The sequence below is a fragment of the Phodopus roborovskii genome, unplaced genomic scaffold (assembly GCF_943737965.1).
Source record: "Phodopus roborovskii unplaced genomic scaffold, PHOROB, whole genome shotgun sequence".
Classification (NCBI taxonomy): Eukaryota; Metazoa; Chordata; class Mammalia; order Rodentia; family Cricetidae; genus Phodopus; species Phodopus roborovskii.
The window spans coordinates 12,610,119-12,625,076 of record NW_026126588.1 but is presented as its reverse complement, the minus strand read 5'-3'; the positions used below and the strand labels follow the sequence as shown (position 1 = coordinate 12,625,076).

Here is a 14,958-nt window from a genome sequence, read left to right as displayed (position 1 = left end):
GCTGGACTGTTAACCTATTACACTGTAGGTTATAGAGAATTTACTGTTTTTTAATTAATTAATTAGTTTTAAATCCAGATCATAGATTTTTATTAATTATAAAGTAAAGGATAACCACGCTACAATCTACAGACCCAGAGAGCCTAGCTAGGTAGCAAGGAGGACTCAAGAGGAACACTCATACCTCCCTGGGATGAAGAAATGCATGAAGAGAGTTTGAAGGTGGACTGGGGCGGGATGCGATCATGAGGCATCAGGTGTGGGTGGGGTAGGGGAGGAAGGTACTGGAAGAACAGACTAGAAAGGGGCTCATTTCAGGGTCAGGTAGAACTCTGGCGAAAGGGAAACTTCCAGGAATCTATAAGAGGACACATAGTCTGAACTGGCTACTTCCTTTGACCAGGCAAGACATTGGAAGGATTGGGACACCAACCCAGTCACATACCCTTCCACCTAGTATCTGTCCAATCTATGGGATGTTCTGGGATAGGGTTGACACAGAGATTCTGGGAGTGACCAACAAATGACAGGTCCATGACTCAAGTGTGAGTCCACTCCAGACACTGCCTGGAATGCTAGGACCCAGAGGCTGGATGTCCTGGAGACCTAGGATAGAACTTACTGTTTTGAAATCCTTTTGAGTACCACAAGACTATTTTAAAATTTACAGAACACTATAAAAATCGTTGCTTAGTGAAGATTTGCAGAGAAATAGTAATGAAGATTCTGATGTGCTTTTTCTTCTTTTGACCATGACAGATTAAAGAGCACCTTGCAAAAGGGCAGCGGATGCTGGCGGGGGATGGGATGTCCCAGGTCACCAAGACACTGTTGGATTTAACCCAGAGGAAAAATTTCTATGCAGGTGATCTTCTTGTGTCTGTGGAAATCCTCAGAAATGTGACCGATACGTTTAAAAGGGCAAGTTACATCCCTGCATCTGATGGTGTCCAGGTAAGAGAGATTGAGCTTGAAGGTCAAAACCAGTATCAGTGCCATCATAATTTGCCTCCCACCCCACAGGCACCAGTGTACTCACCTCGGAGGCGCTGGCCTGAAAGGGAGGAATGTTCATTGCTTCATAGAAAGATCTTTACTGTGTATATAATGTGGACTCAGGCAGGCAGTAACCTCAATTCCCTCAGAAATGCTGCATCGCAGTATCCTAACCATTAAAATGCTCACATTAAAGCTCTAGGAAAGACCAAATGAGCATATGTGGGAAGTGCTTTGAGCCCTGAGATAAAAAGCATTATTGCAAGTTCAAGGTGGTATCATGGTTATTTTATTCCCACATTTAATATCAGCATCTTGCCATAGGAGACTATTAAAAGTACATTAGGTATAATGAAAGCATATTAAGTATAGCATGCAAAGAGGACATAGTGTAACATTAGTTTGGGGACTTTTTATTTAAAACAGAGAAAGCATGTTCAACATTGAGAACTCTTGCCTGAAAGTATAAGGCACATAGAGGATTATTTGAGATGGGAAAATAAGAAACTCAGTCTGTCTGGGAAGCCCTTTGACCTTGTCATTGAAGAGTCTAGAGCAACATCAAGTGCCTCTTTACTAGAGCCTCTTTACTCACCCATTTGAGTGTCATTTTTGCAATTAAAAAAAAAGCCTGAAAAAAGTGCATATTTAATGCGAGGTCAGTGTATGATTTAGATTAACTCCTTTTCTGCTGTAGACGAAAATATACTGCTAAGTTGACTTCTGCATTTCCAGAAAAATGTAATTCTGCTATTATAAAAACACTCAAATTTCCAGATTAGGTATAATTTTCTCATTCTACTCACTTGGGTGTTTGGCTGGCTACATTTAATTTGAAAAATACAGAGGTATTTTTTTGGGTGTGTTATTTTTCTGTTTGTTTGAGTGGTTTGTTGAGTTTTGCTATAATTCACTATTGAGTAGGCAAGGTAAAGGTTTTATCAATGATGGACTCAATCATTAATGGCACCAATGTTCTGACCTGTACCCAGGTGTAAATATTTCTAAGATGATATCATCAAAAAAGCAAGGCTTATGTGTGTAGGAATGATCCATGCTGAGTTCCATAGTGTACCACCACATTCTGCTGTTTCAATGGCAATAATGAAAGAGATGATGGATACAAAATTAAAATCATTGATTATTTTGAAGATAGTACTTTTCTTATAGAAAATGTCTAGTCTTTTAAAAAATTATGTAAATGATATGCATCTTTACACCCCTGTTTCTGAAAATTCCTATTAGAACTGACCTTAAAATATTGTATTTGAAGTCCTTGACATAAAATACAATAAAATATATCTGTAAAAGAAAAGCATGGCAAATACGCTTATAGAAAAATTGCTATGTGGATCACGACATTAAAGTCTCTAATTTGTCAAAAATACAAGGTTTGGAAATTTTTAATGGTAACTCTCAAAAATATGAATACTGGCAATTTGTATTAGAAATACGCTTTGATTTCCTTCCTTCCTATCTTTTTGTCTTTCATATTTCTCTCTCTATGTCTCTCTCTGTGTCTCTCTGTGCCTCTCTCTCTCTCTCTCTCTCTCGCTCTCTCTCTCTCTCTCTCATCTAACTATGTAGCCCTGCTTGGCCTGAAAATCATTGAGTATACCAGGCTAGGCTAGAATTTTGATTTCTTTGTGACTCTAGCTCTCAAGTACTGGGATAAAATGCTGGAAACACACTTTTATTGAGCATTTAATTTAAGAAGTTAGTTATCTGGTCATGAAATTAGTAGATTTGACTTTACAAAGCGATCTTCCTGGGTCATTGGTGTAGTCTAAGACACAATCCTTCATCGCCTCCCACTTCTCTTCATTCTTCTCCAAGTATGCAGCGTGCTAGGCTAGTTACTGTCTTCCTCCTCATGAAGACATGTGTATCTCTCTGGTTTACTACCTTTACTGGTGTCTTTCAGTTACCTGCAACACCCTCCATCCTCTCTGGAATTCTCCTTTTATGTCTCAGGCTATCCTAATCCTAGTTCAAATGTAAGCCATTTCAAATAGCAGATTAGAAAGCCCACCAGCTACATTAGAAATTAATTTTGGTTTCTAGAATATTTTAGGAAAAGTTGTACCTCTTTTATTCTACTTTCACTAATCTAATATAAAGTAATTTGCCCATACTCATTGTCTTCTTTGCTTCATTGTAAAGTTGAGTCAATGGCTGTACTCAGCCTCCCCTGCATTTTGCATGAACTTCACCTTGCCCTGTCTAAGGTCTCCTTGAGCATTTTTGATGGGTTGGTATATTGCATCTCAGGTTTAATATAGTATAAGCTAATCTTACCCTGAAATGTAAGTGGTCATGCATTTCCTATTCTTTATTATAAACTGCCAGTTCCAGTCCGCCATTACAACATCATCTAGATTTCCTCCATCTTGCTTTCCAGTGGGATCTGCCTTATAAATCTTGCAATCACCCTTTCCTTAATAGTCCCACTGTTATTCTAAGCTGACCTCGAATTGTCCCAGCCTAGTTATTCCTGTGGCCTCTTCCCTTGTTCCTCCTTCACATCTTGGTCTAATGGGTACCCATGGTGCACACTGTTCTCCTATGAGGAACCCTAGAACAGCTCTTGATATGTCAGCAGAACTTCCACACTCCTTGAGTAGAACCCTTATCTTGGTGCCTACAGACTGTGTTCCTTTCCCTCTGCTCCTGGTCAGGCACATCACAGACCATCACTGTAGTCACATTAGCCACTTACTGCTTCCCAGGTGTACTGCATATTCTTGACTCTGTGACATTATTTCTTCTGCTCCCCGGCTGCCTTACTGTGCCTTGACCTTACAAGTAATTCTAGGTCCTGTGGGTTTCAGAAATCCACTGCATCTTCTCCCCTGTATCTCACACTAAAAGGAGAATCTTTTGCAGAAAAAAGAAAGAAAAGAAATTGTTGGACCCTAGCAAAGCTCAGCTCATCACCAAAAATAAAACAGTGTAGAATATTGGCTATAGAAGGAATTCACAAATACTTGAAGTTAAATTCAACAAAGCAATAATTGAATAATTGCCTCTGGGTTGTTTTTTCCCCCTGCCTCACCTCCCCCCCCCCACTAAAATTAGGAAACAATGGCCAAAGGTCACATTCTTTTGAATATAGTTAGATACAAGCTATTTTATTTGAAAATGGAACAAGAGATTGACTTGATGTGTTGATGAAAGAGTATCACCATTACCTACTACAGATTTATCTTGGCTAAAAGTCTACCCATGGACATTTGCATTAATCTGAGTTTCCAAATAGATTTCAACCTTACCTGTTTAATAATTATAGTCCATGTTCTGAAAAATCAATGGAATATGTTTAATGAAAATCCATAGGACTAACTTTAAATATGTAAAATATAGAAATCATGGTTGTTGCCTTCCCCCATCATCTCTTAGGAAAATTACTGTTTTTAAATGCAAGATATTCTCTCTTTTCACTTTTTAAAGTGTGTGTATTAATGTGTGTGTGGAGGGGTATGTTTTGCTTGCATGTATGTCTATGCATCAATTGTGTGTATTGCCTGAGGGACAAACGAGAGGGCATCTGATGCTCTAGAATTGGAATTATTTATGTATGTAAGCCTTAAAACGTGTACAGAGACTTGAACCTGGATCCTCTGGAAGAGCAGCCAGTGAGCGTAACCACTGAGCCATCTCTCTCCCCATTTTGTTCATCTGTTGAAATTCTTCCTTTAGGGTGTGTGACTTGACAAACCAGAATATTGCTTTCCTATTACAGAATAAATAAAATTATGAGGTAATCTATTCCCCAGATTATTAATCTTCCTCAAAATATCATTATTCTCACATCTACCATACAAATGTGGGTTCCTGGAATGAATATCTCTTCCATTATTCATGAATAACAGTTTGCTGCCTTTGATAACAAAGTAAAAGCAAGCAAAATACAGAAACCATACATTTATTAAACCTGAAAAGTATGGATCTTCTCCTTATCAATTAAGATAGTTAGGATTTGACAAACTTTATACTTTGATAATTTTGAGAATAAATTCCACTTGCCATTACTTTAAAGCAAATTGATGGCTGGGTCCCTTTATCACCTGGCTACATCAGTACAAATTGTATTAAAATGATAGATATTTTAACAATCTATATTTAACCCTAAAGCAAGTCTATTCCCCTTCATTGCTGTCTCTCTTTGGTAGCTGTTGCATATTCATGCCTATCATCAAAATGTATATAGTAGCTAGTCTTCAATTTTAAATCCAAAAATTTGAAACACCACAAGAGAGAAGCATCAAAATATAACAAAGTAAATATTTTATGTGATTGTCAATACTATGGACAAGACCTCACCAAATTTGCAAGAGGAGAATTTAATGTGGGACATGCCAAGCATATCCTGCCTGGTCAAGTGGTATGTGGAAAAATGGAGCTTCTCATAAAATTATGTGTTATTTTTTTAATCTGGATATTTCTGTATGTGAGTATCATAGCTAAACTATATTTTATTCTGGGTGAGATGATACAAGCTATGATAACTGTAATACATATGACCATTTTGTGTCTTTCAAACAAAGGAGAGGTGCTAAATGTAACTATTCCATAATATTTTGTTGTTTTTTCACTTTAAATCCCATTTTAATAAATGAGACATTTATTATAAATGACTCATTTAATAAATGAATCCTGAAGCAATAAGATATAGTACCTTTTTATTTTGTGAGACAATAGACCATCTTCCAGTAGCATTTTCTCTCAGGTCTATTTTTCCCCAAGCTTCTCTACTTGGTTGTCATTAATAGAATGCAGTGAATCCTTTCTATGGCTGATCCTTACAATTTCCAAACTGACATATGTTCTTCAAGGTTTGGCTCACTGATGATTTCTTCTCAAAGGTCTTATCACTATCTTCTACCAACTCCTTTGACCTTTTGAAATCTTGTGAACATCTTTTGTGTAGGCCTCTCACATAAGTTTGTAGTTAGTGTTGTTATTTCTGCCCTTAGTCATAAATTTTAACCTTATTGAGAGACGAATATGTCTCTGCAGCTTTACCTGACACTTGAAGTAGAGTAGACACTCAGACATTTGTTCAAGTAAGCAAATGAATTAAGGTAATATTAATGTTTTGGGATTTATATGTTTCTCATACACAAAATAAAATGGTTCAGTCCAGTTCAGAGACAAAAATGTCTCCATGTATAATTTGTTTAGCCACTAAAAAATATTCATACCATGTCTCATCCTATCTATAGAGAACTGAGTTCACACCCCCTCCCCTTACCAGGAAGTATTCGGTCTAATAAAGTGAAAACTTGAAACAGATAAGTGTAGGTTCTCATTTGGCTTAGTCTAGCGTCTGTTTCAGTATTTCAAGGTACTTTTCATTTTTATGGTTCTGTTATGTCATTTCCTCATCCCTAAAGTGCGATAGAAAGGTGTAAGAAGGTAGCTGGCTTCCACTGCTTTTGGAATTATATAATACAATAGCAAGCTCTGAACTGACAACCAATCACTGGTTCCTAGTCAAACGTAGGATTAGGATTCTTTGAGACTCTGCTCACAACATTTCATGAATAGATCAAACTGACATTGATTGTTGACTGTTGTTGCTTCTGGCTGATAGACACCCAGTTTAATTCATATGATATGTGGATTTTTGTTTGTCTAACACATGCTCTTCCTCTGCAAAGCACACTATAATATAAACACACTGTGTGCTCCTTGTTCTTCAGATCACTGGGGCTATTTTAAACAGTGAAACATGCCTACTCTGTGTGTGTGTGTGAGAGAGAGAGAGAGAGCATGTGTGTGTGTTTGTGTGTCTGTGTTTGTGAGCATGTATGCATGTGTAAAACATAGGACCACATAAACTATTCAAAGAAGACTGAAGAGAACATGCTCATTGTACACCCCAGTTGGAAATATGTGCATCGGGCAATCAAAATTGTGCATATCTGCAAACATGTCTGTGATAAAGCCTGATAACTCTGTGTTGATTTGTAGAGTACAGCTTCATTTTAGTAAGTACATAAATTGGCATAACATTTCAAAAGGTTGTGAGTAACTGAGATTATCTATGTCTGTTCTTTAGGATTGTTGTGACACTGAAAGCCAATCAGGCTAGTTGCATGATTTACCACAGAGTGGGTACAGCAGACTGTTTTTATTGTTAGTATTTTAATTCACAATACAAAGTTAAAAGATGAGACTCACTCTCAAGCTGCTTGAGAATATGGGGAAAATATGACCGAGGCTAAATTGTAGTCATGGATAAGAGATATTTAAGTACACTATGTCCCAATGTTTGAAATTCAAGCGACATGTAGGTCTGATCTCAGCAGTAAATAAAATATTTATGAGAGTATTAGAACTTGAGAAAAAAATTTTAAGAGGCAAGCAATGTAGAGAAGCACTCAATAAATAATCAGACTGAATGATCAAAAGCACAGCAGTGGTGTAAACATGAAAAATTCAGATGAAGACTTGTTAGAAATGGGCTTGCCCATTGCACAGTGCAGCTCCTGAAGACAGGAGGGTGAAAGCAAAGAAACCTTTGTGTTATGCAGAGTTTTTATGGTAAAATCCAGTGCCCTTTCAGTACTTGAGGCTCAGCTACCTACCCCCATATGCCAGTTAAGAAGTACAATTAATAGTGCAATGAAAACAGATGAAGGAGGTTTGTACACTGTTGCCACATTGGGAAGATGAGCAAATAAAAGTTGGTGGCGCTCAAGTCTGTTTGAAGGGCCATTGATGTGGGGTTTAGTTTTATAGGCCAAAATACATACATAGTTAAGCAGAAATGGTCAATCTGTGGCCTAGCCTAGCAATTACCCACCATTGTCTTCGCTCCAGAATGTCCTGTATAAGTTCTCAGAACCATTTGAAGTCTCTTCTCTGGACTGTACCAAGCCTCAGCATTTTCCTTTCCCAGCATGGCATTCCTAAGGGAGTCTTGTCTCTGGGATCTGTCTATCCAGTCATATAGTCAAAGGAAAGGTTTAATTTCTAGTTGCATATCTCCTCTACCATCAGAAAAATTACATTTGGACTTGTTTCTCTATAAACAAGATTCCTAAATATTACTGTTGTTTTTAGGGGAAAAATGGTTTGCCAAAATAGATAACAATGATTAAGAAGAAAAGGAAGTATTCAGCTGCCAGATAATCCCATGAGGAGACAATGAAGACAGAGAGAGAAAAGGAACTAGGGAGTGTGGTTTAAGGGCAAGGAATCAGAAAGCATAAGAGACATCTTGAAAGAAATCTTTTTAGGAGTATCTATTTGGAACATTGTTCTTTTTTGAGATAGAATTCCTCTGTGTAGCACTGGCTATACTGGAACTCCCTCTGTAGACCAGGCTGGCTTCAAACGCACAAAGATTCTCTTGCCCATGCCTCCTAAGTGCTAGGATTAAAGAAGTACATCACCACCAACGGCCTTGACATTGTCTTACTTTTCTATTGTGATGACCAGACACCTTTATGACAGCAAATTATAAAGGAAAGCATTCAATATGGGGACACACAGACCCAAGAGGTTAGAGTCTCTTTGCCATCATGGCAGCAGGCATGGTGCTAGAGCATGTATCTCTTCCACAAGCACAGGCAGAAAAAGCTAACTGGAAATAGTGTGGGCTTTTGAAACCTCCCAGTCCATCCCGACTCCTCCTAATCCTTGCCAATCAGTTTCACCAGTTGGGTACCACACATGAAAATATATGAGCCCATGGGGGCATTCTCATTCAAAACACCTTGAAGAAAAAAATTATTGAAAGCCTCTACGTACAGTGGTATACAGGGAATCAAATATGCCAGGATCATCAAATTTATTTGATGGTAAGGGCTAGCCTTTCCTCGCTTTTTCCAGGTCCTAAACAAGTTTTAGTGATGCTCAGTATTTTCCAACTGATGTTTTTTTCTCCCCTGTGGTTCATCCTAAGACACACAGTTTAAAGCATTAATGGAATATTCAATTTTACAGTAATGTTCATCTTATTATGTTTATTACATTCTAATATTTTGTGTAGAAAAAATAATCATGACGGTCCTTTATCTAGTCTTAGATATGTCACTTGTGCTTGTGAAATTTTTTCTTAATTGTTAAGATTAAATAGGAGACTCTTACCTCAGGTTTTCAACTTCTTTATTAAATCCATTTCACATTCTAAAGAAATGCAGACTCCATTAATCAAAGAGCTGAATGAGAAGAAGTGATTCGATTTTAATAAAAGCAAACATCTTTCATTGTTACCGGGCCTTGGAGTTTCTACTAGATGAATGGTAGAGGAGATAGTTTTATTCAAGTATGAGTTTAAAGAAGTATTATTCATGTATACCTTTGAAGAAATAGGAAGAACTCTTTGGCTCACAGAAAGCCTTTCTCCTTTTCTGAAGAGTGGTAAGAACCTCAGGACTATTTAAGATGAAACAGGTAGAAGGTAACAATCCATGGAAAAGTTGATTTCCTTGTTTGGAGTTCTTCAATCCCCTCTAAATTCTTTGAATTGTTGAGCAGAGTCTTAATCTTTTTTTCTTTGGAATTCCCCTCCAGGCTCCATATTTCTGATCCTTATTTATATAGTGATCTGGCATGGGCAAAGGGAGGAGGAAGGGAGTACCTCTGGACATCTCCTGGGAACTTAGATTGCCATATGAAAAGAGTAGGTTGTGCCAGATAACTATGCAAAATGGAGGAGGAGGAAATAGATTTCATATGTGAGAGAAAACATCTGAGTTCTGTCTTTCCAAATCTGGCTTATATTGCTTAATATAATGATCTCCAGTTGCATTCATTTTCTTAAAAATGTTGTGATTTACCTTTTATCTAAGATGTGTGCGTATGTGTGCATGCATGCGTGTGTGTGTGTGTGTGTGTGTGTGTGTTTGTGGTGTATGGGTGTATGTGTCTGTATGCTATAGCATGTGTGTGGAGGTTAGTGGAAAACTTATAAGAACTGGATCTCTCATCTCGGCCTGGAGATACTATGGCTCAAACTTGGTCTTTCGTGCACTGGCAGCAAGTGCCTTTACTCTCTCAGCTATCTTTCTCTCTCAGTTTCTTTGTCCTTTGTGTCTAAATAATTTAAGTTGTTTTTTTTTTTTTTAAGTATAACTAAGCTTTTCACAATTATACTTTCAGAATCTCCCATTTTTTTTCCTAAAAAATTAGGGTAATATTGAGATTTGTGTGTTTTCCTCTTACTATCAAAGTTTGTTTTCTGTTTTTATTTTATTATTGGATGCTGTATTTATTTGCCTGAGCTACCAGAACAAAATACTCCAGAAATGTATCTTAGGTTCGGAGGAAGGAGCTAACCACAGATTTGGTGTCATGGATTTCTTTGGCTTGCAAATGAAAGTCTTTGATCAGCATCTTTTAATGGTCCTTATTTTTCTCTGAACATGCATCTTGGCTCTCTTTGTTCTTACTCTTTTCATAAAGGTACCTATTAGACTAGACTGGGACCTACAGTATTGCTCTATTTTTTTTAAAACCTGAGTTCCTCTTTAATAGGAATATTTCTAAGTAATCTCACATATGAGCATCAAGCAATAGGGCTTCAACATATAAATCAGAAGGAAAAGGTCCAATTCATCCCAGAGCTGACCACTGGCTACTGTCTGTTAGTGGGAGCTGTATGCCAGGCAGCTTCACCAGTGGTGACTTGTGCAATGGCTGCCTGTGGTCTCTGGTGGGTAACCTGCAATGTGTGCCCACTTCTCTTAAAATGCTGGTCCTCAAGGTTCTTGACCGTGTCTGTCCAAATTTGAGGGACCATTCTTCCTTTTGCTGCTCTTGGGATTTAGGGAGGAGGGAAGATTAGATAAAGAGTCCCTGTGTCAAAGTGTCCTCCTCCAGGCAAGAGCTTTGTAAAGCTGGCAACAGCTGGATGGTGGGTCTGGAGAAGAGGTTCAGCATAGTGAGAGAAAGCAAAATGACATCTTTGGTTGATTTCTTTTTAATGGTAAGGGAAGTCTTGTTCCAAGAGCTAAAGCTACATAATAGAGGTAGGTGAATGAAGTATACATGGTTTATACCATGTGACTGAGATCATTCTTTCTCTGGGTAGAAAATGGGGCTTGGTTAATGGTGATCCATAATGCTGGACAGTAGTCAGGCTGTGTCTGATGCTGCAGTGGCCACAAATTTAGGTATATTATTCCTTGCTCCCAACCTTCTTTGTTTACATCATTATTAACTCAGGAACCTGAGTTCTCTAACATTTTCAACCTTCATGTTTATATAAAAGGCAGATAAGAGATTAAAATTCAGAGGTGTCAAAATTCTCCCTTTGGAGCTGTGTGGCACACGCCTCTAATCCCAGCACTCAGGAGGCAGAAGCAGGCAAATCTCTGTAAGTTCGAGGACAGCCTGGTCTCCAGAGCTATTCCAGGACAGGCTACAAAAGCAATACAGAGAAATCCTGTCTCAAAACAACAACAAAAAAATTGAGCATTGTAATGTTGAGATATCTTCTCACTTGGTGTTGACTAGTCAGAAGGTTGCCTTTGAGTCATAGTCTGATGCATGAATTCAAGAATAGATTTATAAACAAGAGAGGACCAATGTTGGATAGAAAAATTAAGGATGGAAAAGCCATTGCTAGAGAAAGGAGTATTGACAAGACCCAAAGTTTTGCTTGAACTGGCTTTTGATATTTTGTTGGACCTTTGCTCATGCGTGTAAATGAGTGAGCTAGACACTTTATAAGACATGTTAAAGACTATTTAAAAGAGGATTATCATAGATATCCTTAAAAGTTAATCTTGGTTGTACAATTAAGTACCTTTACTCCTCTTGCCAAGAAAATAGATCTGCAGAGATTAGCAGACTAGCGTCACCTTTGCTGTGCAAACAGAGCAGGGAACTCGCTTAAATATGTGAACAGCAGTATAATTCAGAGAAGCAAAGTTCTACTTGTAGCCAGTTTATGATTAGAGAAAAATTTTAAGTTCTGGATCCACTCTTATAATTATTGTTTTGCATGTGTCATGGCCCTCTAGTGGCTGAGAGATGGAAAGCCTAATCTGGTGTGTAACTCTAAGCCTGTCAAAAGTCTAAGCCCTGGCTGCTTGCAGCTGTATGTAGCCTCAGCCCTGAGTAGAGGCACAAAGTCAGCAGGAGTGGTAAGACTTCAAAGAGAAACTTAGATGTGACCCCCCTGCTTTGTGATACAGCATGTCAGATACAGAGAACAAAAGAAAAATCAGACCTGAGTCATGAGAGAGAATAGATTGGATATGATACAGGGATTCCTCCTTAATGGCTTTGTCACTTATTTCTCTTTTCTGAAGACTGCCATCCTGCCTGCTTGGCCTCAACTATATCAGGTCCTAGGAATGGGTTAGATGATAAACAGTAGCCTCTCTCAACAGTCGCCATGTGGGAAGGAACAGGAAAATCAAGGGGATGTTTCAGGGAGGCGTATTTATGATAACAAGAGACAGAGGGGACACAGATAAAGGGAACCCTGGCATAGCAAAGAATCAACCTGTTCTGAAAGAGTAAGCAAGCCGGCCTGCACAAATGTAGTATAAGAAGGATGTGCCAAAAAAGCCGTGACCCCAGAACAGGGTCCTCTCAGAACGTTCTGAGCGGTTGTCACTTTGTGCTTCATTGCACTTTGTCTGGAGAGGCCTTTCAGATCTCTTGATGGCTCACAGGAGTGTGTTGTCTGAGCCAAGCTGCTGGGCTCAGGTTTTAAAGTATCTTTATTAAATCTTTGGCCATTTTCATGCAGTGTGTTTTGATCGTTTTCATTGCTCATCCCCTGACTCTTCCCAGATCCCTACTCCCTTCCTCACCCATCAAACTTTGTGTCTTTTTTTTTTTTTTAACCCATCAAGATGAATGTGTGGTCTAGCATGGGCAGCCAGGCCTGATAGTGGAAACCTGTGCCCACAAGGCTCAGGTCAGGTCATCTTGGGAGCTATAGACACTTGGGCTAGGGACCCTACACCTTCAGATGAGCTCAGCCTTTCACCTGGGTTTTCATGTGCTTCATTTCTTTTCCTGAGTCATATGGTCCATACGTATTCAGCCCTGACATCTACAGTAGGGTGATTTGGATGATAATCCCCATCGAGTCTTTCTGAGTCCTTGACAGCTTCTAGTTGCCCAGAGCTAGTACAAATGCTGCTTGGATAGATATTCTGGATAGAACTCTAATACACATTGTGATTTATTTGGTATGGTCAATTCTAAATTATTTAGCTTACTTGCCTATTACAAAATGTACATTATGTAGCTCAAACCACAATTGAGGGATAATTTATTTAAAAACAAATAATGTGAGTACAAATTCAAACAGTAGCATTGTTACCCAAAATCAATTCCTTTTCTATATACTTTCCAATATAGGAGACCAAGAATTAGTGTATCACACACCACAAGGAATCAGCAGACCATGTGTTAGTCTATTTTGTAGTTGTGTTCCTAGATGTTATGCATGTGCTCAGCCATGAGCAGCCACGTTTAGAAGAATGAATTCTATTGTACTGTATCTTGAGTTGCCTTTGGGTGTTTGCCTAGCTGAAGAACCGTCTGTGTGTCTTGGAATTCATTTCACCCATGAAACAGCTTCCAAATGTGGTTTATTCTATCACCTGTCACTCTTGCCTCTCGTCCTCTGTTACCTACCTCATTTAGTATTCTTCCTAGTAGGCTTATCTCCAGTGTTTAACCTTGACTTTACCTATTCAACTCTTTTCTTGGAATTCATATTCTTTATCCCACAGGGCTCCTGTTTTCAGCTATGATTAATTATTCACATTACTTTTGTCTTTTGAGATTTAAACTTAAGTCAAACTGTATCCCGGGCCTCTTCACTTGGCTGAATTGTAGATTCTTAATGCTCAACCAGATTAAAATTAAGCTGGCTGCCTCCCTCCCTGCCTCCCTGCCTCCCTCCCTCCCTTTGTCCCTCCCTCCCTCCCTCCCTTTCTTTCCAATGCAGGTATTTCTAATGCCAGGTGGAGCATAGTTGCATTCTAATTCTAGGAATTCTGAACCAGAAACCACAGATGGATGTTTGATTCTCTGCCTTCTCCCCTGTAAAATCTGTCATCGTGTGTGTTCCTGTGTACCAAGCTACCATCTTCTCTACCTTCTTCAATAGCAATTGAAACTACCTTATGACCTCTGTTTTTGCTTTCACTGTACTGTATTTTTTTTTTTTTTTATGCTACTCATCATCCAAAAGCAGACTTTTATTTTTACCTGGACTTCCTGGATAAGCATTGTGAGTTGATGGTTCTACTTTACCTGGCCCTTGTGCTTTGCACTCTTTATGAATGCTCTTGTCTACTCTATCTAGCCTATCCAAGACCAATTTAGAAATATTATGTCATTTTTTTTCTGTTTCTAAAATTGTTTAGATAGTTTTTACTCATGAATTATGTACTCTTTCTTTCCCTTCCCACTTATATTTACAGGGAAAATTATCTTTTTAAAGGCTGCCTCATCATGGTGGACTCGGGTTAGCTATCACATACAGATAAACGTTTTGTTCCTGGCTAGCCAATAATCTCGGGAGCTTCACACATAAATAGTCTGTGTTTCTTCACAGTCTTCACTCCCTTCTCCCTGTTCATCCCCTCTCTGACAGTCTCTGTCTCCTGTTCCCTGCTCTCACTGTCACTCTTCCCTACTCGTCCACCCCTCCCCCGTCCCTTCTCCTTTCCCTCTGCCTCTTACGTCTCAGTATAATGCTCTATGTTGTAATCTCCCCTAGTTCATTTATACTGTTTCAGCAAAATAGGGAATTAAAAAGGGGGGGGGGGGATAAAATAACCCGACAGAAGCAAGGTAAGCAGGAAGAGGTTTATTCTTGATTATAGTTCCAAAGGTATATAATCTATTATGGGAGGGGTGGCAGAGCAGCAGTCAAGGAAGCCACGACAGCTGAAGCAGGAAGCTCTCTAGTCACATTGCATCCCCACTCAGGAAGCAGCACGTGAGCAGGAAGCCCCAAGACCTATGCCCAGT

The 14,958-nt window shown here is 38.8% G+C and overlaps 1 protein-coding gene across 1 annotated transcript in view; it reads left to right on the top strand.

The window, feature by feature from the left end:
- Adgrb3 (adhesion G protein-coupled receptor B3) overlaps window positions 1–14,958 on the top strand; it is a 656,439-nt gene that overhangs the window by 297,052 nt on the left and 344,429 nt on the right. The window contains exon 10 of the mRNA XM_051204331.1: window positions 760–954. Within this exon, the coding sequence (XP_051060288.1) occupies window positions 760–954 (195 nt within the window). The remainder of the gene's footprint in view (window positions 1–759; window positions 955–14,958) is intronic.